Source organism: Lynx canadensis, chromosome D4 (assembly GCF_007474595.2).
Source record: "Lynx canadensis isolate LIC74 chromosome D4, mLynCan4.pri.v2, whole genome shotgun sequence".
Lineage (NCBI taxonomy): Eukaryota > Metazoa > Chordata > Mammalia > Carnivora > Felidae > Lynx > Lynx canadensis.
The window spans coordinates 72005943-72033538 of NC_044315.2; the positions used below are offsets into that span (position 1 = coordinate 72005943).

General features: G+C 41.4%; 2 protein-coding genes across 8 annotated transcripts in view; one reads left to right on the forward strand and one right to left on the reverse strand.

Annotated features, from left to right (window-relative positions):
- UGCG (UDP-glucose ceramide glucosyltransferase) overlaps positions 1-27596 on the forward strand; it is an 85473-nt gene that overhangs the window by 41122 nt on the left and 16755 nt on the right. The window contains exons 1-2 of one of the 2 annotated variants that reach the window (XM_030294201.1): positions 5014-5149; positions 24754-24895. In XM_030294201.1, the coding sequence (XP_030150061.1) occupies positions 5052-5149; positions 24754-24895 (240 nt within the window). In that variant the 5' untranslated portion in view covers positions 5014-5051. Of the gene's footprint in view, positions 1-5013; positions 5150-24753; positions 24896-27596 lie in introns of those variants that run through there. The other variant, XM_030294202.1, reaches the window with a different exon arrangement.
- The window catches only part of SUSD1 (sushi domain containing 1), a 288718-nt gene continuing 267457 nt past the window's right edge, over positions 6336-27596 (reverse strand). For 2 of the 6 annotated variants that reach the window (XM_030294184.1, XM_030294182.1), the window contains 2 exons: positions 14297-14447; positions 8998-9163 (listed from right to left, as the gene is read on the reverse strand). In XM_030294184.1, coding sequence (XP_030150044.1) covers positions 9127-9163; positions 14297-14447 — 188 coding nt within the window. In that variant the 3' untranslated portion in view covers positions 8998-9126. Of the gene's footprint in view, positions 6373-8997; positions 9164-14296; positions 14448-16927; positions 17633-27596 lie in introns of those variants that run through there. The other 4 variants (XM_030294183.1, XR_003964319.1, XM_030294198.1 and 1 more) reach the window with 4 other exon arrangements.

Genomic DNA, 27596 nt, shown 5'->3' on the forward strand with positions numbered 1-27596 from the left:
AATCATTTGAATAAGTTAGCAAAACAGCTGAGAATGAAATAATGAACTCTAGTGAACTCCAGGCACTCCCCTGGACCACACCCAGACATACAAATACACTATACGTGTGGACTGTCAGGATCAGGCCCTGAACTGAGAATTTACCTAGAACCTTTGTGTTTGAAGGCTAGTCACAGCAATATAGTATCTTAGGATTTGTTCCTACCCATTTCATGGGTAACAAAACCAATGTAAGTTAAGCACCTGAGTTAAATGAGTAGATAAGGCATTTTTCTAACTAATTGCAAAACATGCTGAGGGGGAGAAAAAAACAAATGAATTAAATTACTTCTTTTGGCACTAGCACCACAAATTCCAGATCAATTGATTTTAACTTTGTTTTTGAAACTTCAAATTTACCCAATTTCTGGAAGATCACCTTTTTTTTTTAATGTTATTTTTAAAAAGTTTTTTATAGGGCTGAAAATTCACAGTATACCTGTCTTTTAAAAATAACAACACATTAACTGTAGGGAACTGAATTGTGATTTTTAAAATGTTTATATGAAAGATTCTTTATAATAATGACAAAGATGGAAAATACGTCCCATGCTGACATAAAAGTCATGCATTGACTCTGTCAAGGAGAATATAGGAGTTGGAGCAGGTCTTCAGGTTGTAATTAGGCAAACTAACATGTAGTTACTCTCTGCAATTCTGTGATCTAATTAGTAATATGAAGGAGGGGTTATGTTAAATAATGTGTATTTTTTTCCACACAGAAAAAATATTTTTAAAGTATTTAAAAAGTTGAAAGGAGAAAAGGAGAAAGTTTAACAATTTTTCCGGTGACTTCTCTCAACATAGATTATTTATTCATTCGTTCAACAAATATTTGAGTGCCTAGAAGGTGCAAAGCCCTGGGATCTGATGACAAACTAGATTATCTCACTTATTCAGACACTTACAATATGTACATATACATATGGTGGAGTACTCATTAGTTTTTAAAAGATAGATTTTATTTTCTGGAGCAGTTTTAGGTTTACAGCCAAACTGAGCAGAAATTATAGACAGTTCTCATATGCACTCTGCCTCAACACATGCACAGCACCCCCTACCCCCAACAACATCCTCACCAGAGTGGTGCCTTTGTTACAGCTGATGAACTTCCACTGACAATGTCATTACCCAAAGTCCACAGCTTATATTAGAATTCACTCTCGGTGTTGTAAATTCTATGGGTTTTGACAAATGTATAATACATGTACCCACCATTTTAGTATTAATGTTTCTTTATTTATGTTGAGGGAGAGTGCAAGTGGGAGAGGGGCAGAGGGAGAGGGAGAGAGAGAGAATCCCAAGCAGGATCTGCATTGCCGGTGCAGAGCCCTACATGGAGCTCAATCACACAAACAATGAGACCATGACCTGAGCCAAAATCCAGAGTCAGACGCTTAACCAACTGAGCCACCCAGGCACCCCAACAAAGTATTGTACAGATTAGTTTCATTGCCCTTAAAATCCTCTGTGATCACCTATTCATGTCTCTCTCCCATGACAACCACAACCACTGATCTTTTTACTGTCTCTAGGTTTGCCTTTCCTAGAATGCCATATAAGTGAAAAGATTGTCTTCTTTCACTTAGTAATATACATTTAATCTTCCTTCCTGTCCTTCATGAAGGCTTGATAGCACATTTCTTCTTGGTGCTGAATAATATTCCATTGTTTGGGCGTACCACATTGTATCCACTCATCTACTGAATGACATGGTTGCTTCCAAGTTTTGTTAGTTATGATTAAGTTGTTAGAAACATCTGTGTGCAGGTTTTTGTGTGTACATGTTTTCAACTCATTTGGATAAATATCAAGGATGCTATTGCTGGATCATATGGTTAGGAGTATGTTTAGTTCTGTAAGTAACTGCCAAACTGTCTTCCAAAGTGACTGTACCACTCATAATTTTAAAAGAATAAATAACAAAAATTTTCTACTTGGTTCTCATCAACCCCTTTGTAAAATAGAAAAATGGCCATATTTTTCACCATAAAAACAATAATGCTCATTATAGGAAATCAACAATATAAAAAGGCAGGTAAAAAAAATCAACACATTTCATTCTTCAAAGATAAATAATTGTCTGGTATTTCTTTCAGTGTTTTTTCTGTGCATAGCCTTTCAAGTGTCACATTTTAAACTTGATTTATCTAGAATCTCACCAATGATGATGTTTCTTAGACACAACCCAAATTGGGTATCCTGATTGTTGAAAATGTAACTTTAAAAAATGTAACATGAACCTTTATATATAGGCATATAGGGCATTATGTAACTAAGAGTATTAACTTACCAAAGATAAATTTTGTTCCTATGAAGTAATTTTATGTATGTACCTGTATTCTCCCAGCCTTCTGCCCTATCTTTTCGGGGACATGGGGCCAGAATTAATACAATTTTATTTAAGTTTCAGTTTAGAGTCAGCTATAAATATTTTGGTTTGGGTTTGGCTCAAGCCAAAAATGTGTTGTAACTACTTGGTTTGAACCAGATATTTGGAATTATTTTCTTGTTAAGGTTTTATAAACTAAAGTTTCTAGGGCCATTAAATGATAGTTAATTTTGGATTTTGTTTGCCTCTGAAAACACTGCTCCTCAAAACACTGCTCCTCAAAATTTATTAGTGTGAATTCTAATATATACAAATGCTACTAGATTATCTCTGGAGAGAATCAGAAGCCCTGGCCTTCATGAAATCGGTTTTCTAAAAGAGAAGAGTGCCCATTAGATAACCAAAAAAAGTGTTAACTGCTAAAAGTGAGATCAGTGGACAGGTTCTTTGCTAGACTCCTATACTGCTGTGCTACATGGAAGAAATGCACACTTTTATAGTATCTATAGAATGTTAGGATTATATATTCTAATTTAGGGTTACATATTCATGCATATTCATTTTGGAATATGTGGTCCTAACAGATACTGTAGAATGGTTTGTACAAGACCAACCGAAACTAGGCTCAAGTACAATATTGCTGCTTCTTATACAATATTGCTCTGCACTCAAAGTGTGGGGCCTGCTTGGGATTCTCTCTCCCTCTCTCTCTGCCCCTCCCCTGCTTGCACACGCGCACACGTGCGCACATACACTCTCTCTCTCTCTAAATAAACTTAAAATTTTTTTCCATTTGTAGTTATTTTGCTAGTAGTGTACCATCCCACTATAACTTTAATTCATCAACCAATAACTCTGAACAATAGAAGTTTCCTTTGTAAGCACTGTTCTTTCTCACCGACTTTACCCCAGTAAAACACAAAGTATAGTAAATGCAGATTGGTTCTCAGTACAGACATTAATTTAAACTCTTCTCTGATTGTAATTTATCACTTAATTGTAGATTAAGGTAGTTCATTTACTCAATATCAGCTATAATAAGTAGCAATGATAAAATAACCAACTTCTTTTCAAAATTGATTCAATTCTGAAATCTCAAGGGAGGTCATGGATTATTTTAAAGGAAATCACTTGAAATAATAAACACTGGCTAAACATAAAACAATCAAGAAACAATATAAACTCATCTAGGCTAAAGAAACAAACAGGAACATTTAATACTAGATTAAAACATCTCCCTGGACAGATTTAAAATGAAGATAAATGCTAAATTGCCTTACAATCCATAGTGCCACTGCTTAACATTTTAGAGCAGTGCTATCCACATGCGTAATTTAAAATTTTCTGGTAACTATATTTTAAAAGTAAAACAACAAAAACAGTAAAATTAGTAATTTTTAATTTAACCCAATATATCAAAAAATAGCTTCACGATGTAATCAATAATTGTAACCAAAATTGGTTAATGAGGTGGTCTTCGACATCGGCGTATGGTTTAGACGCACAGCACGTCTCAATTTCTACCAACCACATTTTAAGCGCTCAATAGCCACATATGGCTACCGTATTGGACAGTAGTCTTAGGGGACTTCCATACTAACTGATTCCTTATATTTGTGAATGTGAGAATTTCTTTTACGTTACATTCTCTACGGTGCTTAGAGATATGTGAGGCATACGATTATTTTGCTCTCCGGTTGGTTGTGATCCAAGACAACACAGCATTAAAAGCATTGAGAAAGAAAGGCAATGGGACACCCGTGCGTCCAGGAGCATGGCCTGGAGGAGGGCCTAAGCCTCTCTGAGCGGTGCCCGGCGGAGAAGCTGCAGATACAGCGTTGGAAACTGGATTTCGAGACAACCCGAGCGGCTGCCTGGAACTCCGTGTCTTTCTCTGGGGCGCCCCCGAACACTGCAGCCGGACAGAGGGCAAGCAGCCTCTGAGCCGGACACAGGGTCACGCGCCGCCACCGCCGGGGGAGGCCGGCCCCGGGGCTGCAGGGCTGGCCGCCCGGGGCGCCGCCGCCCGACGCCGAGGGGTAGGCGCGGGCGGAGAAAGGAGCCCGGGGAGAGACGGCGGGCTCGCGTCCAGCAGAAGCCTCGCAGGGGCGCGCTCTCGAAGGTGACGGTGACGCAGCGGGCGCGAGGGCGGCAAGGTGGGCGGGGAGCAGCGGCGCGCACCGCCCCTCGGAGAGGCGGGCGCCACGGTTCCGGAGGGCGGGGGCGAGGCGGGGCGCGCCGGGGAGTCGGATCGCTGGCCGCCGGTTTCGATTAGTGCACGGAGCTGCGGCGGCGGAGCAGGGTGCGGAGCTGCGCGGCCCGGGGTCCCGCGGCGAGGCGGCGGGGCGTTGGCATCTGGGGCGCAGGCGCTCAAGGACCGGCCGGCGCCTGTGAGGGTGTGGAGAGGCGAGCCGGAGCGCGGGGGCCACTGCCGCTCTGACCACGGAGCCCGGCCACCGCAGCGCCCGCAGCCGCGAGCGCGCCCAGGGCAGCGCGCGAACGAGTGCGCGCGGGCGGGGCGCGCAGGCCCTGCCCGCCCCTTCCGTCCCCACCCCCCTCCGCCCCTTCCTCTCCCCACCTTCCTCTCCCCTCCAGCGCCCCCGCGCCGGGCGCCCACCCTGTCCTCCGGCGGGAGCGCGGTCCGCGGCGGCGGCCGGAGCGGGCCGGGCCGGGCCGGGGGATGGCGCTGCTGGACCTGGCCCTGGAGGGAATGGCCGTCTTCGGGTTCGTCCTCTTCTTGGTGCTGTGGCTGATGCATTTCATGGCCATCATCTACACGTGAGTGAGGGGCAGCAGGAGAAGCCCTTGGCGCGGGGGTCAGGGCCTCCGGGTGAGAGAGTGGGAGGCATTGCGCTTTGGAGAGGATTGGGCTCGGGTGGGAGTGGAGAAAGCTAATTCTCAGACTGTTACTCCATTCCCTCTCACCTTGGACCAGCTGGGGCGGGGGTCCTTGAGGGGGGAAAGTGGTGAGTGAGGGGGTTTGCTGGGCTGCGGGCGACTGCACGGCCTGGGGAAAGGAGACTATGATCTTTCTATGTGTCCGCGGAACGTTGCTTGCTTGGTTTCATTGTGTTGGGGCTTCGTTTGATTTTTCATCTGGGCCAAATATAGTGTGTTGTTGTGCTGTAGTTGTTTTTTCGACCTGGACGACATTTCTGTTATGATGATGATCATTTTCACTCTTCTGGGAGCTGTACACAGCTACCCGGAGACCTCCCTGTGGATTTTTCTTCTTCCTGGATGCCTTTAGATAGGTGTGGAGCACCTGTCCACCTTGAAAAATATCCACCAAACCTCCGGGCTGACGTTACAGCCTAGAGTCATGTCAGCTTGTGTATTTCATTGTAGTTTTCTTTCCTTTTTTCCATTTCCTTACATACAGTCTTATTTAAATTTGTCTCCCCCCTCCCGACCTTTTTCATTATTAATTTAACAACTACATCTTGAGTCCTTACTAGATGCCATTCACTGGGGACACAGTGGTGAGCAGGACAACATTCCTGTCCTCATAGAGCTTACATTCTGGAAAGGAGAGGCAGATAATAATTCAAATAGCGTTATTTCACATAGTGATAAAGTCTGAATGATATAAAATAGGGTAGTGGGATGAATAATGATAGAATAATGAGTAATGAATAATGATAGAATAATAATAAACATTCACTTGTTTAAATGTCTTTAAAATGAAATCTGCCTTCCTAAAGAAAGGAAAGAATTACAGAGAGCACATTGCTGATACAGATTCACTGGCATTTTAGCCTGAAAAAAACATGATTATACATAGTAATCTTTATCACCAACTAGAAGAGGGCGTGTGTCAATAGAGGAGATGGGAAGACTTTTTTCTTTAATGTTTATTTATTTATTTTTGAGAGAGCACAAGCGGGGGAGGGAAAGAGAGAGAGAGAGAGGGAGAGAGCGAATCCCAATCAGGTTCTGGGCTGTCAGTGAAGAGCTGGATGCAGGGCTCTATCCCGAGAGCTGTGAGATCATGACCTGAGCTGAAATCAAGAGACAGATCCTTAACCTACTGAGCCACCCTGAGATGGGAGGACTTTTAAGAAATTTGTTACTCACCCCCCACCCCCACCCCACTTTTTACTCTAGAAAAAAATGTGCTTTTCCTTTTGGAAATTTTGCATTTTATCAGGATAGGGTGGCATTTCCTGGTACTGGAAAAAGGTGGTACATTGTAGAAAACATACTCCAAAGATATTTATTTGGAGGTGAAAAAAACATGCCACTTGGATACTGCTGATCTCAGTTTTTGTAGTTTGTAGCTGATGTCACTGAACACTTTCTGGAGTTCATTTTAAATATATATGAGTTCTTAAAAAGCAATGTTGTTACTATTTTCCAATCATAAAAATTTTAAAAATGCGAACTATGTAAGAAATTTAGACAGTACAGAGAGGAATAAAGAAAAGTTACACACACCAGAACTTCACCTTGTCAGCCTTTTGTGGCTGTCCTTCCAATTGTGTGTGTGTGTGTGTAGAGAGAGAAAGAAAGAAGGAAGGGGGTGGGGATTGACATTATAATTATTGTTCTGTAGCCTGCTTTTAAAATTTATCTATTTAGTAAAATGCTTTCTGGGAGCTCCTTTTTTACAAGGCACTTTTCTAGGTGCTGGAAATAAGGTTGAAGAACAGGACATCCAGGCTTTGCCCAACCTGCTCACATGGGGTTTCCATGTAAAATGTCATGACCACTTTTTTCCTATTTTAATAAATATCGTCTCTGCATCATTTTAAATAGATTTATGGCATTTTCGTTTATGAGGTACTAATATATATTCATTGATGGGCATTTAGGTTTCCGATTATCAACATTACAAACAACCCTGTGATGAATTCATATGTGTACACCTTTGAGAGGATTTCCTTAGTTTAGGTTCCTGAAAGGAATTATTGGGCCAGGAGCACATTTTAAACTTTGCTACATATTGCCCTATAGGAAGGTTGTATCTATTCGGAGTCCTGGTAACATTGTATGTTGGTCCTCATTTCCCCCTTGGATTTTATCGTGCTCCTCACTGTTTTCTGTTTTTTATTTTCATTCCTTTAATTACTAGTTCTATTGAACATTTTTCATATATTGATATGCTAGTTACATTTAGTTGTAAATTACATACTCATAATCCTTTGTGCTGCAATCTATTGCTGTATTAATCTTTTTGATACGAAGATTGTTTTTCTGTGATAGGTTGCATTTTTTCCCCCAGCTTTTTTTTTTTTTTTTTGTCTTTCAACTTTGTACATACGTTTAACTTGGAGGAAAGTATGTGCACCTGTGTTTTGGATTGTCAAGGCCTTTTTTTTCTTTTTTTTTTTTCAACGTTTATTTATTTTTGGGACAGAGAGAGACAGAGCATGAACGGGGGAGGGGCAGAGAGCGAGGGAGACGCAGAATCGGAAACAGGCTCCAGGCTCTGAGCCATCAGCCCAGAGCCCGACGCGGGGCTCGAACCCACAGACCGCGAGATCGTGACCTGGCTGAAGTCGGACGCTTAACCGACTGCGCCACCCAGGCGCCCCCTTTTTTTTCTTTTTTTAATGTTTCTGACTTGTGTAATTTTATAGCTATTCTTCCAATTATTATATGGTTAATATCTGTCTTTTAGTAATTTGAATTCTTTCCTTTTTTTTTTTTTACATTTTATCATGTAATGTACTCATTATTTTACTTTGTGATATGATGAGATCTAGAGACTTAATTTTAGGTTCACCTAAATATTTAGCCACTTGTCCCAAAATCACTAATTGAATTATTATTTGATTATACCACAGTTTTGAAATACTATCTTTATTATAGACTAAAATTCTTCTGTATTCTTGCATGTTTCAAGATTCCCAGTGCTGTTTCATCGATCTGTTCTTGTACTAGTATCCGCTATTTTTTTAAGATTTTTTTTAATTTTAATTTTTAAGTAATCTCTACACCCAGTGAGGGGCTCGAACTCACAGCCCCAAGATCGAGAGTGAAATGCTCCACTCGCTGAGCCAGCCAGGCACCCCTCCACTGTTTTAATTAATGAAGTTTTTTTTTTTTTAATTTTTTTTTTTCTTCAACGTTTTTATTTATTTTTGGGACAGAGAGAGACAGAGCATGAACGGGGGAGGGGCAGAGAGAGAGGGAGACACAGAATCGGAAACAGGCTCCAGGCTCCGAGCCATCAGCCCAGAGCCTGACGCGGGGCTCGAACTCACGGACCGCGAGATCGTGACCTGGCTGAAGTCGGACGCTTAACCGACTGCGCCACCCAGGCGCCCCTAATTAATGAAGTTTTATTACCTCATTACTGGTGAGGAAAGCCCCTTATTCTTTTGTAAACCTTATTGGATTTTATGCATTTTTACTTAAAGATATACTTTAAGATTTTTTCCCAAGCTCTAAGTAACCTTGTTTTTCAATTGGAATGATTAAAATATTATTTTTAATTGGAAGTATTAAATTTGCAGCTCAATTTAGAGAAAATTGACTTCTTTCAAGATAGGAGTATGATATATCCCCTTCCCTCTATAATATATACATAATGATAAAATCACACTTTTTTAATTAAAACAAACATGAGAAGTGTAGCTTAATATTCCAAGTAACCCATGGTGTCAGACTTGAGACAACTCTACAATTGTTGTAAGTTATTTATTTTGTGCTTAATGATTCACAGTAAAGTTTTCTTTAAATACTTTAAGTTAGTGCATTTAGCTTCATTAAAATACCATAGAGAGGCTTTGTATTTATTTTCTCATGCCCTACATAGTTACCTTTGTGACTTCCAGTAACAGGATCCTGAAAATAGAATGAAAAAAATGCAATTAGTTTATAACATTATAATGAATAGTTCATTCATTAAAGGAATCTTAAGAATACCTTTTTGAAATGAGTAACTCAACATAGAGCAAATAGTCAACAGCTTAATTTCTTTTTTTTTTAACAGTTCTTTTTTTTTAAGTTTATTTATTAATTTTGAGAGAGAGAATCCCAAGCAGGCTCCATGCTGTCAGAGCAGAGCCAGAAGTGGGGCTCAAATTCACAAACTGAGATCATCATCTGAGTCAGAATCCAGAATCTTAATCCAGATGCTTAACCGACTGAGCCACCCAGGCAACAGTTTAATTTCTGTATAAATTAAATCTTACCTCCCCCCCCCCCTTTTTTTTTTTTGCTGAATTCTTTCTGCTGGTGCCACCTTCAGAATTGCTTACTGATTTGATTTGATCCCTTTCTTATTGTAATAAGGATACTTCCTGGTTTGAATTGTTTTCAAGCTGAGCACTAAGGTTTGTTCCTCTACCCCTTTTTCTACTGTACTTAGTAAAATTGCAAACTTAATATCAACATTTTGACAAGGAAAGCTAAAGAACACTGGCAACAATATTTTGGTTAAGATGTCCTAATATTCTGTATTTTATTGAATAATATGTTTTCTGAATGCATGTTCTGTGTCCTCTAGAATCCTTTTTGAAACAAGGTAAAGCATACATATTAAAATAAGCAGATATTGAGACTTTTCTAAAATGTGTGTGCTCATTGGGGCGCCTGGGCGGCTCAGTCGGTTGTGCGTCCGACTTCAGCTCAGGTCATGATCCCACGGTTCGTGGGTTTGAGCCGTGCATTGAGCTCTGTGCTGACAGCTCAAAGCCTGGAACCTGCTTCTCATTCTGTGTCTCCCTCTCTCTCTGCCCCTCCCCTGCTCACACTCTGTCTCTCTCTGTCTCTCAAAAATAAATAAATGTAAAAAAAAAAATTTATAAAATTTGTGTGCTAGCAACTGATGGAAATGGATCCTATTTCAAAAACTTATATGGCTCTGGTTGTCACATTAAAGAGATTAATCATGGACACCTAATTGTCAAAAACATTTAAGTCATACAGATACTATAGGAAAATGGCTGAGAAAAGCTATAAAACTTTTAAAAAACTTGGGGCGCCTGGGTGGCACAGTCGGTTAAGCGTCCGACTTCAGCCAGGTCACGATCTCGCGGTCCGTGAGTTCGAGCCCCGCGTCAGGCTCTGGGCTGATGGCTCAGAGCCTGGAGCCTGTTTCTGATTCTGTGTCTCCCTCTCTCTGCCCCTCCCCCATTCATGCTCTGTCTCTCTCTGTCCCAAAAATAAATAAACGTTGAAAAAAAAAAATTTTTTTAAAAACCAACTGTTTCTTTTTTTAAATCAAATACAATGTGCAGTGGTATCTAGTTAATTTAGATTCAGTGTTCTATTGAATTGTGTCTTCTTAGAGACACAGCCAAGTATTAAAAAAATGGAGCTCAGGCTGGCTTCGTCCGTAGAGCCTGTGTTTCTTGATGTGAGGGCCGTGAGTTCAAACCCCACATTGGGTGTAAGATTACTAAAAAAAGGGTAAATAAACAACAACAAAAAATAGAGATCAGTGTGATTAATACAGTGAGCAATTCTTGCTCAGATTATTTGTTAAGATTTCACAGATGTCTTACAATTCTTATAAGCCTGCAATTTAACATAATTGAGATAATTTGTAAACTAGAGAGCCATTCTTTTTAGTATTTCAAAATGATCTCTGTTCACTGGTATCTCTATCTGTATACTGCTTTGCTCTTTTCCAATTTTAATATTGAACTGATACTTAGTCATTTCATGATATATTCTAGATGGCACACGTTTCCGGGATTACTGCCTATAATGCTCAAGATAAAATTCAGATTAGAGCACTGAAATTCAGGGCTCTTATTCCCAAGACTTTTTTTTTTCCCTAGGTGACCTTTATGAGTTTTTCCTTTTTTGAGATCTAATGTGGTTTGATAGCTTGGGGGCTGCGGTGAAATCCTTTAAGAAGTCTGGAAGCAGCCATTTTCTTCTCTTTTTAGCCCTTGGGAGCCATATTGCTGGATGATAAGGGTATCTGAGCGAGGCACCTTGCCTTTTTTCCTCTATCTCCCTTCTTTTTCTGTTCTCTCCCCCCGCACTCCCATTTTCCCTCTGCTTGGATTATCTTTTTTTTTTTTTTTTTTTTTGTCCTCTGTATGTAATGTCCTAATGATTAGTGCTAGGCTTTATCATTTAATTGACTGGAGGTGCCAGGCTAGTGTAGAAATACTCCTTGTATCTGTAAATATTAACTGCCCTCTAGTAAAGCAGAGGTCTTTTCCCTGGAGGTTTCCTTCCAGTTCATTCTACTTTTTTCTAACCTATTTAGCACAACGACTTCTATACCTGCTGCGTAGTTTTTGAGTGGAATTTAAATACTCATTGTATCAGGATGTCTGTGGTGAACCACCTGTCAGAAACGAATTGTTTTTAATGTAAATTTTAGCACTTTAAATGTTATTTTTATTTTTTTATTTATTTATTTTTTTTATTTTTTTTTTCAACGTTTATTTATTTTTGGGACAGAGAGAGACAGAGCATGAACGGGGGAGGGGCAGAGAGAGAGGGAGACACAGAATCGGAAACAGGTTCCAGGCTCCGAGCCATCAGCCCAGAGCCTGACGCGGGGCTCGAACTCCCGGACCGCGAGATCGTGACCTGGCTGAAGTCGGACGCTTAACCGACTGCGCCACCCAGGCGCCCCTTTAAATGTTATTTTTAGATAGTATGGCCTTTGCCTTAAATTCATTAATACGTTGGCGTTCTGAGCCTTAGTGGAATGTGAATTGAGAGCTTCTTGTTTGGGTTCAGTTCTGAGATACACTTGGACTTTGGCCACATGTTGATCAGGTAGGGTCATTGCTGCCAGGACCACTTTGGGTGCCCCTTTAACCTGAGCCTGGGAAGATACCAAATTGGACTATAGTGTGATAGCTTTAAAAAGCAAAATGACCATTGTAATTCAGTGTTAATATTCAGTGATGGTTCTGTTGATTCATCAACCCTCCCTCTTCCTACGTGATTAGTGCAGTACCCCTTATCTCTATTCTAGATTATTGTAACTATCTCTATTCACTGGTATCGCTTCCAACAGCCTTGCTCCCTTTTTACTTTACTTTTCTTACTGTTGCCTTATCCTCCTGGAGCACTAATCTTAGATCATGTGCTTAAAATTTTACTATGATTCCCTATTGCCTTCACGTTAAAATTCAGGCTCTTTAACAAGACATGCATAGTTCTTTAGGAGCTGAGCCCTGTACTTGTTTCTTCAGCAACATTGAATTACTGACATTCCCCTGATTATGCAATGTGTTTTCTTTAGAATTCTCCTTCCTTATGCTCCTTTTTTTCCCCTCCTTTTTTGTTTAACTAACTTCTACTCATTCAAGTCTATTTAGACTTTAGCTTTTTACTGGGTTAGGCGCCCCCCTTCTATCCTTCTTTAGTACCTAGATTTTACCCATCTAAATTGTAAATGTGTGTTCAGTTGTCTCTTTTCCCAATTAGATTGTAAGCTTTTGAGGGTAGGGATAGTGTCTTATTTACTGTTCCGTCTCCAGTGTGTACTAGGCACTCAATTATTGCTGGTTGAATGAATCATCTTTGAATTTTTTCCAGTAGTGATGGTGGATTTACATTCATTAGTTCAGTATCATTTGGCCATTGTGATCTGAGGTAGATGGTCAGATTTGGGGATGCTTTCAGTGGCCATGGACTCTGATGAAATGTATTGGACCAAACGGAATCTTTATTTCCCTATTTCTAATTAATTGCACATTAAAATAGAAACAAGACTCTATTAATAACATGTTTACTTACAGATCTGAGTCTCCTCCCCAAGGTTTTCCTATGGGAATGCCTGTCTTGTCATAAATAATCTTTACCCTTAGATCTGGCCTTCAGGGGATGCCGAACCCAGTGCTTTCCTGAGTTGGTTGACATGCAGATCATTAAGTGTCCCCCACTTTTCCTCCATCCACAGAATTTTATTTTATAAACAGAACAGTTTAATTTAAACATCACATTCTGCTTTAGGGAATTTTCTGGAAGACCATTGAGACAGTTTTGATTTGAAAACAGCTTGAGTGGATGCTATATTTGAGGGTCTCCTGTGTTTTTGAGCACTGTGTGCTGGGCTCATAGTCTGTTGGGTGCCTGTGTTACTTAGTTGTTATTAGCAAAATACCATGCCCTGTCCATCTCCCATACACTAGGGCTAACTTGTCACCAAAGGATTAGTGAGTTGGGGTTTTTTGGGGGGAGGGAATGGTAAAATTAATAAAGATCTTATTTGTTTTCAATGGTAATGGAATTTTTCGTATTCTCTAGTATGTAATTAAAGTCTACTGTCCAGTGGAAATAGTTTGTGTTTTCCCATAAATCTAAGTCACTACTAGTTATTTTGTGTCCTCTGGGGAATCTTCTGTCTGCAGAGTTCAGGTTGCACCAGAAGGTGTGCTTTGTGTTGCTGAAGAAGCCCATTTTGATGCAGTGCAATTTTTTAAAAGTTAAGTGGTATCTAGAAGTAATGTTAGTCATGACACCTAGTGATCATAAACACACAGTAACAGCCTTCCAGGGCACAGGCAGAAGTAACAACAACAGAAGCCTTTAATCATTGGAAATTGCAGGCATGGACTATGTGAAGTAGGGGACCTGCTGATATAGCAGTCAGCCTAATTTTACATGAAATATTAACAGGCTTGGTGGCATGGAACAGAGGAGATGAATTCCGAGAGTCAGATAAATCGGTTCAACCGAGCCACCCAGCAGAACTATTAAAAAAAAAGCGCTGTTGGGGGCGCCTGGGTGGCTCAGTCGGTTGAGCGTCCGACTTCGGCTCAGGTCATGATCCCACAGCTCGTGAGTTCGAGCACCGCGACGGCTCTGTGCTGACAGCTCAGAGCCTGGAGCCCGCTTCGGATTCTGTGTCTCCCCATCTCTCTGCCCCTCCCCTGCTCATGCTCTGTCTCTGTCTCAAAAATAAATAAAAACATTTAAAAAAAAAAAGCGCTGTTGGGGTGGGGGTGGGGGGCTGTTAAGCAAGGTGAACTTTGCCCTCGAGGAATCCTTACTCCCTTCGAAGCCTTTTGTGAGATTCTTGCTTCACTTCTGGGAGGTGTAGTTCTCTGCATTAAGGTTGCTGCGGAGGCTGCTACCAGCCTACTGAAGGGGAAGAGCAGAGCCTGCCCTCTCTCCAGGGAGTGTCCCTTCATACCAGGCTTCCCTCCTGCTCAAAATGCAATCAGAATATGAAACTGTAAAATAAGCCATTTAAAGTGGTACACACTAGGGGCGCCTGGGTGGCTCAACTCTTGATCTCGGCTCAGGTCATGATCTTGCAATTCGCAGTTTGTGAGATTGAGCCCCGCCTTGGGTTCTGTGCCGACAGTGTGGAGCCTGCTTGGGATTCTCCTTCTCCCCCTGCCCCAAATAAACAAACATTTTTTTAAGTGGTACGCACTATTAAATAAAAAAATTTATGAGAAAGGGAAAGCAGGGAGGGGAATTAAAAGATTAGAAGGCTTGGGGCGCCTGGGTGGCTCAGTCGGTTAAGCGGCCGACTTCGGCTCAGGTCATGATCTCACGGTCCGTGAGTTTGAGCCCCGAGTCGGGCTCTGTGATGCCAGCTCAGAGCCTGGAGCCTGTTTCAGGTTCTGTGTCTCCCTCTCTCTGACCCTCCCCCGTTCATGCTATGTCTCTCTCTGTCTCAAAAATAAATAAACGGGGGCGCCTGGGTGGCGCAGTCGGTTAAGCGTCCGACTTCAGCCGGGGCACGATCTCGCGGTCCGGGAGTTCGAGCCCCGCGTCAGAGGCTCTGGGCTGATGGCTCAGAGCCTGGAGCCTGTTTCCGATTCTGTGTCTCCCTCTCTCTCTGCCCCTCCCCCGTTCATGCTCTGTCTCTCTCTGTCCCAAAAATAAATAAACGTTGAAAAAAAAATTAAAAAAAAAATAAATAAATAAATAAACGTTAAAAAAAAAATTAAAAAAAAAAAAAAGATTAGAAGGCTCAAACGATAAGCCAAAATGGCAAAAAAGAGTAACAGTTTTAGAGATGAGCTGTTAGGAAACACAAATCATCCAAGATAAAATAAGGCCATCCCATCAGCTTAGAGGTTGAAAACCCTTCTGCAGAGCGGCAGTTAGGATTCATTGAGGTAAAGCTGTTATAAAGTCCACCAGAAACCCTGAATATTTCTTACAGTCACTTGGAGATCTTTGAAGTGTTCTGTGAATAGATGTCCTTCTAGCTCACAATGGAGGGCAGGACCTGAAGGCCTCTCTCTTTTGACTGTGATTCACCCCTCACGACTTTTTGGACTTGACTTACTCTGAGGAAGCAGCCCAGCCCGTGTACCCATACTCCTGTCCCCTGTGTTCTGTCCCTTGTCCCGCTGCTGGCAGGTACAGCCCTGCAGCAGCTGGCCATGAGCACCTCCTCCTCCCTGCCCTTGAGAGTGACGTGCCTTAATTACATGAATGCGACTTTTGTGACAGAGGGTGACTCCAGCTCCTGACTGAACATTTAATTTAGAAATAATTCCTCGGGAAAATGACACATTGAAGTTTTCCCGTGCTTTCTGTCTCCCCAAAATGGCTCAGTCACGTTCCAGGATGATTTTATTCTTTAAACATGAAACCAGTCAAAACCATTGACCGGATATAGAGGAGGTCCATTCCCTTTTGTAACCCAGTGTGTTCCTGAAAATGTAATAAAATCAAATTTCTGAAACTCAGATGGACATATATATTAGGAGGGGTGGTTCTGTTTCCATAAAGAACTAAGATTATTATTAAAATCCCAAATTATGGCCTGGGACACGCTGCCACTGACTGAGGGCTTTCCAGGTGTTCAGGGCTGTGTGGAGGGGCCTCCCTCTGGCCTGGACTGGAGTGCTTAGAAGGCTGCCTTGCAGTGTTTGCTCTGGGGACTGCGCCGGGAGTGGTGATTTAATAGTCTACAGAACAGTCTCTTCTGGACTCCCTCAAAATGTCTCCATTCTAGGAGGCAGTGTGCTTGGATTACATAGTCACTGGGGGGTTCCTTTGCTCATGGTGTCTGGCCTTCCCTGCTCCACTCTGAGCGTAGCCAGCTCTCCCTCTAGCAGAGAGAGCCAAGTGAAGGGTTCTGTGGCAGCAGAATCCCACATTTTGAGTCAGGCTCTGAGGGTAGAGGAATTCAGAGAAGCCAAGACTGATGCAGCGCCTCTGACCCACTGAGAACCCATCTAATGGTTTAAAGGAAGAGATCAGGCCACTTCAGGGGATAATTGGCGTTAATGTTCCTTACTTGCATTGCCTTTACACTTTTGGATGATCTCCGCAGAACTTCAGATTTGTTCCTAAATATTGGGTGTAATTTTACCTTGGGATATAATTTTAGCCTAAGAACTGCATACCATTTAAACTTTGTATTAAATGTGTTTTATGCCATGTTTTGACTGTCTCTTTTAACCGTGATTTGGGAATTTTGATGATCCCTTTTTCCCCCTTTAATCTTTCTTAATACACCAGAGTTGTTTTATGTTTTAAAAAAGCGCCTTATAGGGGTGCCTGGCTGGCACTCTCGGTCGGTGGAGTGTGCGAATCTTTGATCTTGGGGTTGTGAGTTCGAGCCCCACATTGGGTGTAGAGACTAGTTAAAAATAAAAGCCTTTAAAAAATAAAAAAATTTTTTAAACCCAACGTAATAGCTTAATATTTAAGTACCTATCAAAGAATCTTTAAATATGTGAATTTCCAGTTCTTCCATTCTGGTGTATAAGCCTCATCAATGTTTGTCATCTCTAAATCTCCTACTAGAACTATGGTAATTCAGAGAAGTTACATTTGGTGGAAAACGTCCTTAAAATTAGCAGCTTTAAAAAATGATCAATATTAGCTATCATTGAATGTTTACTTGTGGCTTAATTGCCTCTGTTTCTTACAACTACTTTGAGGTACGTACTAATTAATTATACACACTTTTAAAAAATTTGAGATAAAGAAGTGATTTACCCAAGGATTGGATTACTCAGCTAATTATCTGTGAAGCTGGTATAGAAATCCAGGAGAACCTCCTCCACCCCAGGCTCTTAAACCAGTATGCTGTCTGTAGGGCTGTGGATAACCTAAAAATAACCCCGGAAGTAATCTGCAAGGATAGAGTGTTAGTATGGGAATTTCTTCAGTTGCTGTGAATCTTGCTTCTGATAACTGGCAACATTGAGACTCGTGTGGAGAGAGCCCCTACTGCTTTCCTGCAGCTCTTCCCCATTCTCACACTGTTTGAGCTACTTCGTGGGCTACTTCTTTTCAGCCCATCCTGTAACTAGCTGCTTATCTTCCTGATTTTCCTGAGCTTTCGTCTCTCCTTACAGGAAATCTAGTCTTCCTAGGTCCATGGTTCTCAGCTTTGACTGCACCAGGGGAGGCGTAAAAAAAAAAAAAATTACAGTCAGTTAAGCCTCTCACTCTAAATTTCAGTTCAGGTCATGATCTCACGGCTCATGGGATCAAGCCCTGCCTTGGGCTCTGTGCTGACAGTGTAGAGCCAGCTTGGGACTCCTCTCTCTCTCTCTCTCTCTCAAAAATAAATAAGGGGCGCCTGGGTGGCGCAGTCGGTTAAGCGTCCGACTTCAGCCAGGTCACGATCTCGCGGTCCGTGAGTTCGAGCCCCGCGTCGGGCTCTGGGCTGATGGCTCAGAGCCTGGAGCCTGCTTCCGATTCTGTGTCTCCCTCTCTCTCTGCCCCTCCCCCGTTCATGCTCTGTCTCTCTCTGTCCCAAAAATAAATAAACGTTGAAAAAAAAAAAATTAAAAAAAAAAAATAAATAAACTTTTTTTTTTTTTTTTTTTTTTAAGTACTGCTTGCCTAGGTCTCAGCCCTAGACATTCTGATCTAACTGGTCTGGGCATCAGGATTTTTTTTAACTCCCCAGGTGATTTTCATGTGCAGTTAAGGTTGAGAACAGGTGCCCTAGGCTGTTCACCCACAGTTGTGGCCCTCACCTGTTATCTCTTGGTTTCATTGAATCCTCCATGTAGCCAGAACTCAAGTTCATCACTTCATCATCTTGCCCCTTGCCTTCCCTCCTATCAGTCTGCCTTGTTATCCTGAACCCATCTCATAATTTATAGCTTCTCAACTTTCAAAATCCTGCAGAGGGTAATCTCACAGCCATGTGGGTTAGTACTACTACACATTCATGGTCTCAGATCTCAGCTAAGCCTTCAGTGCTCTCTGGCACTGCCTTGTTTCTTTATTTAGCCTAGGTCACCCATTACTGGCGGAATCTCTTCTAAATCTTCACTATCCTGCCTTCCGTCTTGTCAGCTTTTCTTCACTCCTGCTCCACACTGTGGAGCCTGCCGTGCTATGCCATTTTCTGTCTTTACCTTTGACTAGCTCTTCCCCTCACTCTGTATACTCAAGTATTTAAAAATATTTTCCCCCAAATTAAACTGAAAAACCTTTTTCCATGTAGTTACTCTTGCCCTTTTACTCACCGTCAGGTTTCATGAGAAATTAGTGTTTATTCCGTTACCACATTGCACTTTTCATTCCTTTGCATCCATTCCTTTGCTTCATTCCTTTGCTTCCTTTTCATTCCATGCTCCCCCCTCCCCATGCACAGTGCTCCAGAGGCAGCAGATCCACACAGTGAGGTGGACATTTCAGTTCTTGCCTTCACCTCTCAGCTGCATTCAATGTTGCTCTTCCTTGAACCCTTTCAGAAAGAAAACAGCCAAATAAAGCCGTCTTTAATAAATCCTTTCTTCCTGCCTTTCTGCGTCTTGGCTTACTCCCTCCTGGTCTCCTGCATGTGTTATTGGCTCTATGTCAGTTACATTGATTTGTGGCCACCTGCTAATGGCATGCTTTACCCGGGAGAGCTTATGTAGTCAACAAACTCTGGATGGCTCCATATTTCTCTCTCTAGACTAACCTGACCTTCTGAGCTCTGTATATATGTTTCTTTATTCTTATCTAGTCAATGTTTTTTAAACTTGAGAACATACTGTTGTTTATCCTTATTTTGCCGGAGCCTGGAGAATTTATAGTCTACAGCAGTGTGGTTCACTGCTGGCCTGCATCAGAATCATTTGGATGCTTATAAAAATACAGATTCTTAGGCTCTGCAACCAGTCCATGAAGTTGTGATTTTCACCTGTGGGCATTATGTATACAAATATTGAGAAACGCTGGTCTCCTGGTCTGGAAATTGTATCATAGCAGTAGCTGGAGCAGTTGGAGGGCTTAGCTTCTTTGTTTTCCGTGTTGCAGGAGTCACTAAGCTTCTTTACCTGATGTCTAGTATGTTAAAAACCATTGTTTCCTATATTTTGTCTGATTTTTTTATGCTTATTTATTTTGAGAGAAAAAGTAGGGGAGGGACAGAGAGAGAGACGGAGGGAAGGGAAGGAGGGAGCGAATTCCAAGCAGGCTCCGTGCTCAGTGCAGAGCCCAACATAGGACTTATCTCATGACTGTGAGATCTTGAACTGAGCCAAAATTAAGAGTCGGAGGCTTAACCGACTGAGCCACCCAGGCACCCTGATTTTGTCTGATTTTTAAAAAGTTGTTTCAGGTGGGCAAGCAAATTGGGTCCCTGTTTCTTCATCTTGCCCAAAAGTTTAAGTGTGGGGGGTGGGGTGGGGTTTAGGTCAAGTTTTTTGATACTTTTGTAAAGACAGAGACAAGGCTGTATTAGCCCCAAATTGGAAATAACCCAAATGCCCATCAATGGAAAGTAACTAAATAAAGTGTGGTATGTTAATATAAGGAATACATGCTGTAATGAAAATGCATGAACTGTAACTAAATGTAACAACAAGGATGAATCTCACAAACATATGAAGTCAAAGAGGCCAGACACAAATGAGTACATCCTATGGGATTCCATTTAGATAACATTTTAATACTGGCAAAATTAGCCTATGGTGTTGGAAGTGAGGACAGTGGTTACCCTTGAGGGGGAAGGTAGTTAGTAGATGGGGACATGCAAAGCCTTCTGGGGTTCTGGTAATCCTGTTTCCTGATCTGGGTACTGGTTACATGGGTGTTTCACTCTGAGAAAATTCATTGAGCTGTATACTTATTTATATGTGACTTCACTGTTTGTGTGTCATGCATCAATAAAAAGTACTCTCCTCCACCCTCTAAAAGAAGGACAAGGTTGCAAACAAAATGCATGATGGGAAGGTAGAACTGGATTCCCAGTGTAGAACCTGAAAGTGAGAAAGAACTGTGCAAAGGATCCTGACAGAAGGCAGGTCACCTGCTCCAGGCCACAGGTGGAAATGCATACCTGTGATCGGTCCTGTGCAATGTGTGGATGCAGTAGGCTCAAGTTCAATTCTAAGTGATACAGAAACCCTGCCCCGAGATACCAAAGTAAAAACTGGTTTGAAACCAGGAAACCTTGTAGACCCTGTCAGAGCCACCCCACTTGGAAGACTCTACCACTTGGGCCACTTTTGAGACTCCAGGCAAATTGGCTGTTGATCATGTTTTGAAAGCTACAGATTGGTTTACAATACACTGGCCAAGGCCAAGGCACCCGCCAACATCATTTCTCTGTGTGGCAGGCGAAGTTAATAGATTTCTTGCTTTAGGACATAGCTTGGTTGACCGTAAGAGTTTTATATGAAGAAGAACTTCTATATATGTGCAATTCCCCCATTAGACTGCAGCTCCTTGACAGTAGGGAATTTGCCTGTCCATCACTGTATCTCCAGCACACAGGATAATGCATAGTATACATTCGGGGTTCAAAAATGATTGTTTAAAAAAAGGGATTAGGGGCGCCTGGGTGGCTCAGTCGGTTGGGCCGCCAACTTCAGCTCAGGTCATGATCTCGCGGTCTGTGAGTTCAAGCCCTGCGTCGGGCTCTGTGCTGACAGCTCAGAGCCTGGAGCCTGTTTCAGATTCTGTGTCTCCCTCTCTCTGACCCTCCCCTATTCATGCTCTGTCTCTCTCTGTCTCAAAAATAAATAAACATTAAAAAGAATTTTTTTTAAATAAAAAAAATTAAATTAAAAAAAGGGATTATTTGGTAAGGGGATGCTAAGTAGTTGTAGAGCACCACTGTGTGCTCATCATAGTGCTCTGTGATTTTGTGTGTGACTTCATGGATATTCTTTTATTGTTTTTGCTAAACATTTCAAGCAATTTGTAACAAGGGGCTTTGTCAGTTGTGTTACATAAATTGAAACTGTATTCTCCAAAGTAGGATTCTTGTATCCTAGGGTATGCTCCACAAGAGGACTCAGTGGGATATGGAAAGAAAATATTGGGGGATGGAGGGAGGAGAGATGGTTGTGGGGGAAAACACAAAAGACCTTTTTTTAAAGGTCCTGTGATATAGTTGGGAGTTCGAGTTATTTTTGAGTAGAAATTTCAGATCTAGTATTTACCAGTTGTCTTCATCATAAACCTGGAGAGGACTTCATTGTTGTTTGGTGAGTCAGAATGAGTCTGATAAAATACTGCATTCTTGATACGAAAAGCTCTTCAAAGGATAGGAGGTATATCTCTGTTAGTGTTTAAAACAAAATATCTTAATGAAGGAGAAGGGGTGGGGGAAATAGGATCAGTACTAGACTATTTAACACTGTTTAAGTTATCCTTGTTCTTAATCTAAAGACTTGCTAAATGCAATGAGATAGTGGGCTGGGTTTCTCTGAATTGGTCATGACCTTGTGCGTGTTTTGATAAGCTTAATAGCACTTGAATGATCTTGCAGTGGGAAGAGAATAAAAAATTTCTGGGATTTTAGTCCACCTTATTTTATCCTCCGTGTCTCAAACTGTTCCATGATTTCAGTGTTTTTGCTTCTCATTCTCTGCCACATTCTGGATAATTTCTTCAAATCTAGATTCCGTTTGTCCAGTCCTCTCTTAAACTGTATATGCAGTCTTCTGTTTTACCTATCTATTGAGTTTTTATGCCAACAATCATAATTTTTATTTCTAGACATTGCATGTTGTCTTTATATATATGATGGTCTCTCTCAATCTTTCTTTTGGGTTTTGTTCAGCAACACAGGTAGTTTGCGTTACAGGTTCCAAACCTGTGTGGTCAGGTGTTCTCCTGGAAGACTTTCCTTCTTTGAGGGGTGGATCCAAGAAGGCAACATCCGAATCTTCCCTCTGTGGGCCAGCATTTTTCTACTTTGCCTTTCAGGGATTCCATATTATACAAGGTTGTCAGAACAGAGTTCCCATCATTCTTACCTCAGGCTTGTCTCCATCTCTAGATCACCTGGGACTAACAGGTGGCCCTGGGGCAAAAGCATCCAACCCTCACTCACTCAGAGATTTCTCCTCATTTCTGACCTGAGAGGTTTCCCTTATTTTCTTAACAGTTCAGTCATGTATTTAAAAACATGCTTTGAGTGCAGTAGTATCAAATATTATAACCATTCTGTAAGAATGTGTGTGTGTGTGTGCGCGCGCACCTGTGTGCATGTGTGTTGGCTTGTATATGCATTTTTTAAAAGTCTGGAAAGATGAACGAGAAACTAATATTGCTGAGAATGTGGTGGTAAGAACGTGGCAGATGGGGGACAGGGGCGACAGGGAGACTTCTTTTACGTGAATATTTTAATATCTTCAGTGATTTGAACCATGTGGATACAACTGGTTCAGTCAATTAAATATATAAGTTTTTTTTTGTCTCCAGCAGTCTATATGTTCTCTATTGGCTGGGTTTCCTCAGACATCTAATCTGCCATTTTGTTAGATATGGAATAGTGGTCATTTTTGTGGTTATATAAATTTTAGATTATGGTTTTACCTCTGTCTAACCTCTCAATGAACTTGGTAGATGAATATTTTCCAAACTATCTATGGCAAAGGATCAGCTCTTTAAAATTTTTCCAGTCTGGCATGGACTAATACTCTGGTAAACTATAATAAAAATAAATACTGGGGGCGCCTGGGTAGCTCAGTCAGTTGACTGTCTGTCTCTTGATCGCTTCTCAGGCCTTGATCTCAGGGTTGTCAGTTCAAGCCCTGTTTTGGGAGGCTACTAACTACATACATACATAAATACATACATATACATACATACTGATCATGTGCTTGGATGGCATGGAAAGGTCAAAGTGCTATAAACATTTCTAAATGCTTCTCTCAATTTCTTCTCATCACAGACCAGTAAAAAGCCACTTTATTCACTGACCATACTGAGCAGCACTGCTGGAAATGGTGCCCCATTATTATCCAGCATTTGGGGACTGTGGAGCAGAAATTGGTATCACCTTGTTCTTTAAGAAATCTTTTGTTGGTTTAAATTTTTTTCCATTGTAGGTAACCTGTTTTCTTTCTGTAAAATCTTTAATGGCTTTATCTGAAACATTAGATGTTCACTGTGGCACATCCCTGTCTTTAATTAGCTGAGAGTGAGCCCATGGCTTACTGTTCTGGATGATGGTAGTGATGTACTTCCAGAAGGCATTCATAGATTAATTGCGTATTTCATCAAATCCAGGATGCTGGTGTTTTCTTGATCTTCTAGAAGGTTTCATTGGTTGGGTTTCATGCTATTAATTTAGGACTGCCATCTGGCTGCTACCAATCATAAGATGCCATTGATTTCGGAGATGTTAAAATGTGGAAGAACGTGTGTCTTAAAATATCTTGCACGTGGCCCCCTGATTGTTCTAACCTGTAATTACTGTTGAGTGCTTAGAGACGTGCTTATGAGAAGGAGGGAGGAAGACTTTGGTGACCTCCTTTAGAAACATCATCACTCTGCTGAAAGGCATCTCTTCTCTTTGTTGTGACACCGTGAACATTAACTGGGGCAAATTCTCTCTTTAATTGGCATGGCTTCCCTCCTCAAGAGCCATGGGATGGGTCAGCACTGAGAACCTTGGCCAACTTATCTGTGAATTGGTGGCAATGGTGTATCTTCCAGTGTCATTACCAGACATTTTTCTCATTATTGAGATTTCAAATTCCCTCTGTTCCATCCCAGCCATTCTGAGCTTGTGAATATTGGGAGTGCTGCTAGTTATCCCATTTTCTTGCTTGCCCTGCTGGTAGCCTAGTGCTTCTTTCCATCATGTGTTATGTGGACTGCTTACTATAGAAATATCTCAGATTTTTCTGGTTACACTTCTCTATTTTTCTGGGGAAGATAGGGATTTCCCTCCCCCCACCCCCTACAGTTTTTATAGTTTTTGGTCTCTTTTGATGGCTCTTTGGGAGGAAGGGCAGTTAATGTGTAGGCTAACACTATAATTCATTTCTTCACCATGTATTTATTGAATGCCTACTCTTTGCCAAGCATAGTTCTCTAAGCACTGTGAGTACAGCAATAAACAACACTCTTAAGCTCCAGCCTCCATTGGAACATTCATTCTGCTTAGATCTGGTTTTCCTAAACTGGATGCTTACCTGATTACTTTCCTACATTTTCAGATAACCCTTTAAAAAGATGTCAATTAAAAAAAAATTTAACTTCGTAGTTTCTTGATAGCTTGACGCATACTTTATATAGCACTATTGTGTTCTCCAGAAATAATGTATATATCATTTGCTTTTCAGCCGATTACACCTCAACAAGAAGGCAACGGACAAACAGCCATATAGCAAGCTCCCAGGTGTGTCTCTTCTGAAACCTTTGAAAGGAGTAGATCCTAACCTAATCAACAACTTGGAGACATTCTTCGAATTGGATTATCCCAAAGTAAGTACAGTCATGTACTCATTAGAAATGGGTGGGATCATGTTTGTTTGGTTTTTGGTGTGTGTGTGCGTGCACACGCTTCTCCCTCATGGTCAACACTTAGAGAGGCATTCTGATACTGTAAAAGGTGAAGGTATTAAACATTCATGGTGATCTCGGCCTCATACAACTTATGCTCTAGTAGCAGCAGTCACAGGACAGAAATGGGGTTGAGGAAGGGAGGGGTGCAGATTCCTTTTTGTAACCGCTTGTCCATCTGAATTTGAAATCTGTGAGTAAACCTCCTGGAACTCGGACATGGTTAAGTGCCTGGCAATTTGAATATAAAAATCTTGGGGCGCCTGGGTGGCGCAGTCGGTTAAGCGTCCGACTTCAGCCAGGTCACGATCTCGCGGTCCGTGAGTTCGAGCCCCGCGTCGGGCTCTGGGCTGATGGCTCAGAGCCTGGAGCCTGTTTCCGATTCTGTGTCTCCCTCTCTCTGCCCCTCCCCCGTTCATGCTCTGTCTCTCTCTGTCCCAAAAATAAATAAATGTTGAAAAAAAAAAAATTTAAAAAAAAAAAAAAAAAAAAGAATATAAAAATCTTGTTCCATGAGAGTTGTACGTGAATGACAGGAAGAAGAGGCAGTGAGAAAGAAAAAGCGGCGTTTAATGGTCTGAAATGGGATTCAGGATAGCTAGAAGTAAACATAAACCCCCTGTAAAATGTGGCTTTTGAGCCAAGAATAGGTTGCAGTTAGTGATAACATGGGTCTTCCTCATACCTAATTTCTAATTTCTGTATCTTTCTGACTTTTAATGCCCAATTGTTTTGTTCCTATCATTTATCTATACAAGTTGTAGATCTATGAACTCAACCTAATCCTTCATTGGAGAACTCCCGGTTTTGTTGAGATGAGAGTATTCTTTTTATCTCTTCCTTTTAATATTCCACCTGTAGTTTCTTTTTTTTTTTAAGTTCATTTATTTATTTTGAGAGTGAGAGAGTGTATGAGTGGGGGAAGGGCAAAGAGAGAGAGAGAGAGAGAGAGAGAGAGAGAGAGAGAATCCCAAGCAGGCTCCACACTGTCAGTGTGGACCTTGAGGAGCTCTGTGCGGGTCTCGATCCCACAAACCATGAGGTTAAGGCCTAAGCCCAAATCAAGAGTCAGATGCTTAACCGACTGAGTCACCCAGGTGCCCCTCTGCCTGTAGTTTCTTACGAGAACTTAACTGTTCCTCGATTTATGTATTTAGCTTCATCTCAGCTTTTTATTTATTTATTTAAAAAAAATTTTTTTTTAATGTTTATTTATTTATTTTTTTTTTTTTAAATTTTTTTTTTTTTCAACGTTTATTTATTTTTGGGACAGAGAGAGACAGAGCATGAACGGGGGAGGAGCAGAGAGAGAGGGAGACACAGAATCGGAAACAGGCTCCAGGCTCTGAGCCATCAGCCCAGAGCCTCTGACGCGGGGCTCGAACTCCCGGACCGCGAGATCGTGACCTGGCTGAAGTCGGACGCTTAACCGACTGCGCCACCCAGGCGCCCCTAATGTTTATTTATTTTTGAGACAGAGAGAGACAGAGCATGAGCAGGGGAGGGGCAGAGAGAGAGGGAGACACAGAATCTGAAACAGGCTCCAGGCTCTGAGCTGTCAGCACAGAGCCTGACGCGGGGCTTGAACTCACAAACCGTGAGATCATGACCTGAGCCGAAGTCAGACGCTTAACCGACCAAGCCACCCAGGCGCCCCCATCTCAACTTTTTAAATTGCGTGTTTGAAACACTGCTTTTGGATGTCTCTTTACATGTCTACATGCTTGATTTTAAGTCCATTTGAATTTTCCCTCCATGGTCTCTATTCACTTGCCTCAGTTTTTACCCTCACTGTCTCAGCTTTTCTATAGTTTTTGCCACTTGGAGACTCCTTCCTATTTCTTTAGGACAGTGTAACCCAAGTAATGAGAAGAAAGATAAAATACACACCACACTTCTCGTAGTAACTGGTTTTCATGCTCTTATTTTCTTTCTTTTTGCTCTTATTTTTCTCAGTAGCATCAATGAAAAGAATAGAGAAGACACAGATGTGATAGCCTTAATGCAGCTCTTATTAAGTATGTAGACACAAGTATAATTCAGTTATTTTGTAGTGTTTTTATGTTACTGCTTTTAAAGTTTGGAAGTCGAGGTATTTGAAGCTAATTTTAAGCAAAACCATTATGTGTTTTTCTTACAATTTGTGTGTGTTGTGTATTATATATGTATTTAATAATTTTAGAGATCTGAATCACGCATGTATTATCTATCCCATAAATTGAATATGTAATTTAAAAAAAATAAGATCTCTACTTGATTTTTTTCCCAACTAGAAGTGCAAAAAGTGGCCTTTAATAAAATTAATTGTAAACTAAGCTTTGCAATAAGGAATATGGAAGGTTTTTTCAGGAATGCCTAGGTGGTTCAGTCAGTTGAACATTTGACTTCGGCTCAGGTCATGATCTCACATCTTGTGAGTTTGAGCCCCACATCTGGCTTGCTGATGTCAGCGCAGAGCCCGCTTCTAATTCTGTGTCCCCCTTTCTCTGTCCCTCCCCCTTTTGCGCTCTCTCAAAAATAAACGTAAAAATAAAATAAAAATGGAAGGTTTTCAAGCCTCACATTGTATAAATACATGCAGAGAGATTTTTTCTTTTAATGTTTTTTAAGTTTGTTTATTTAG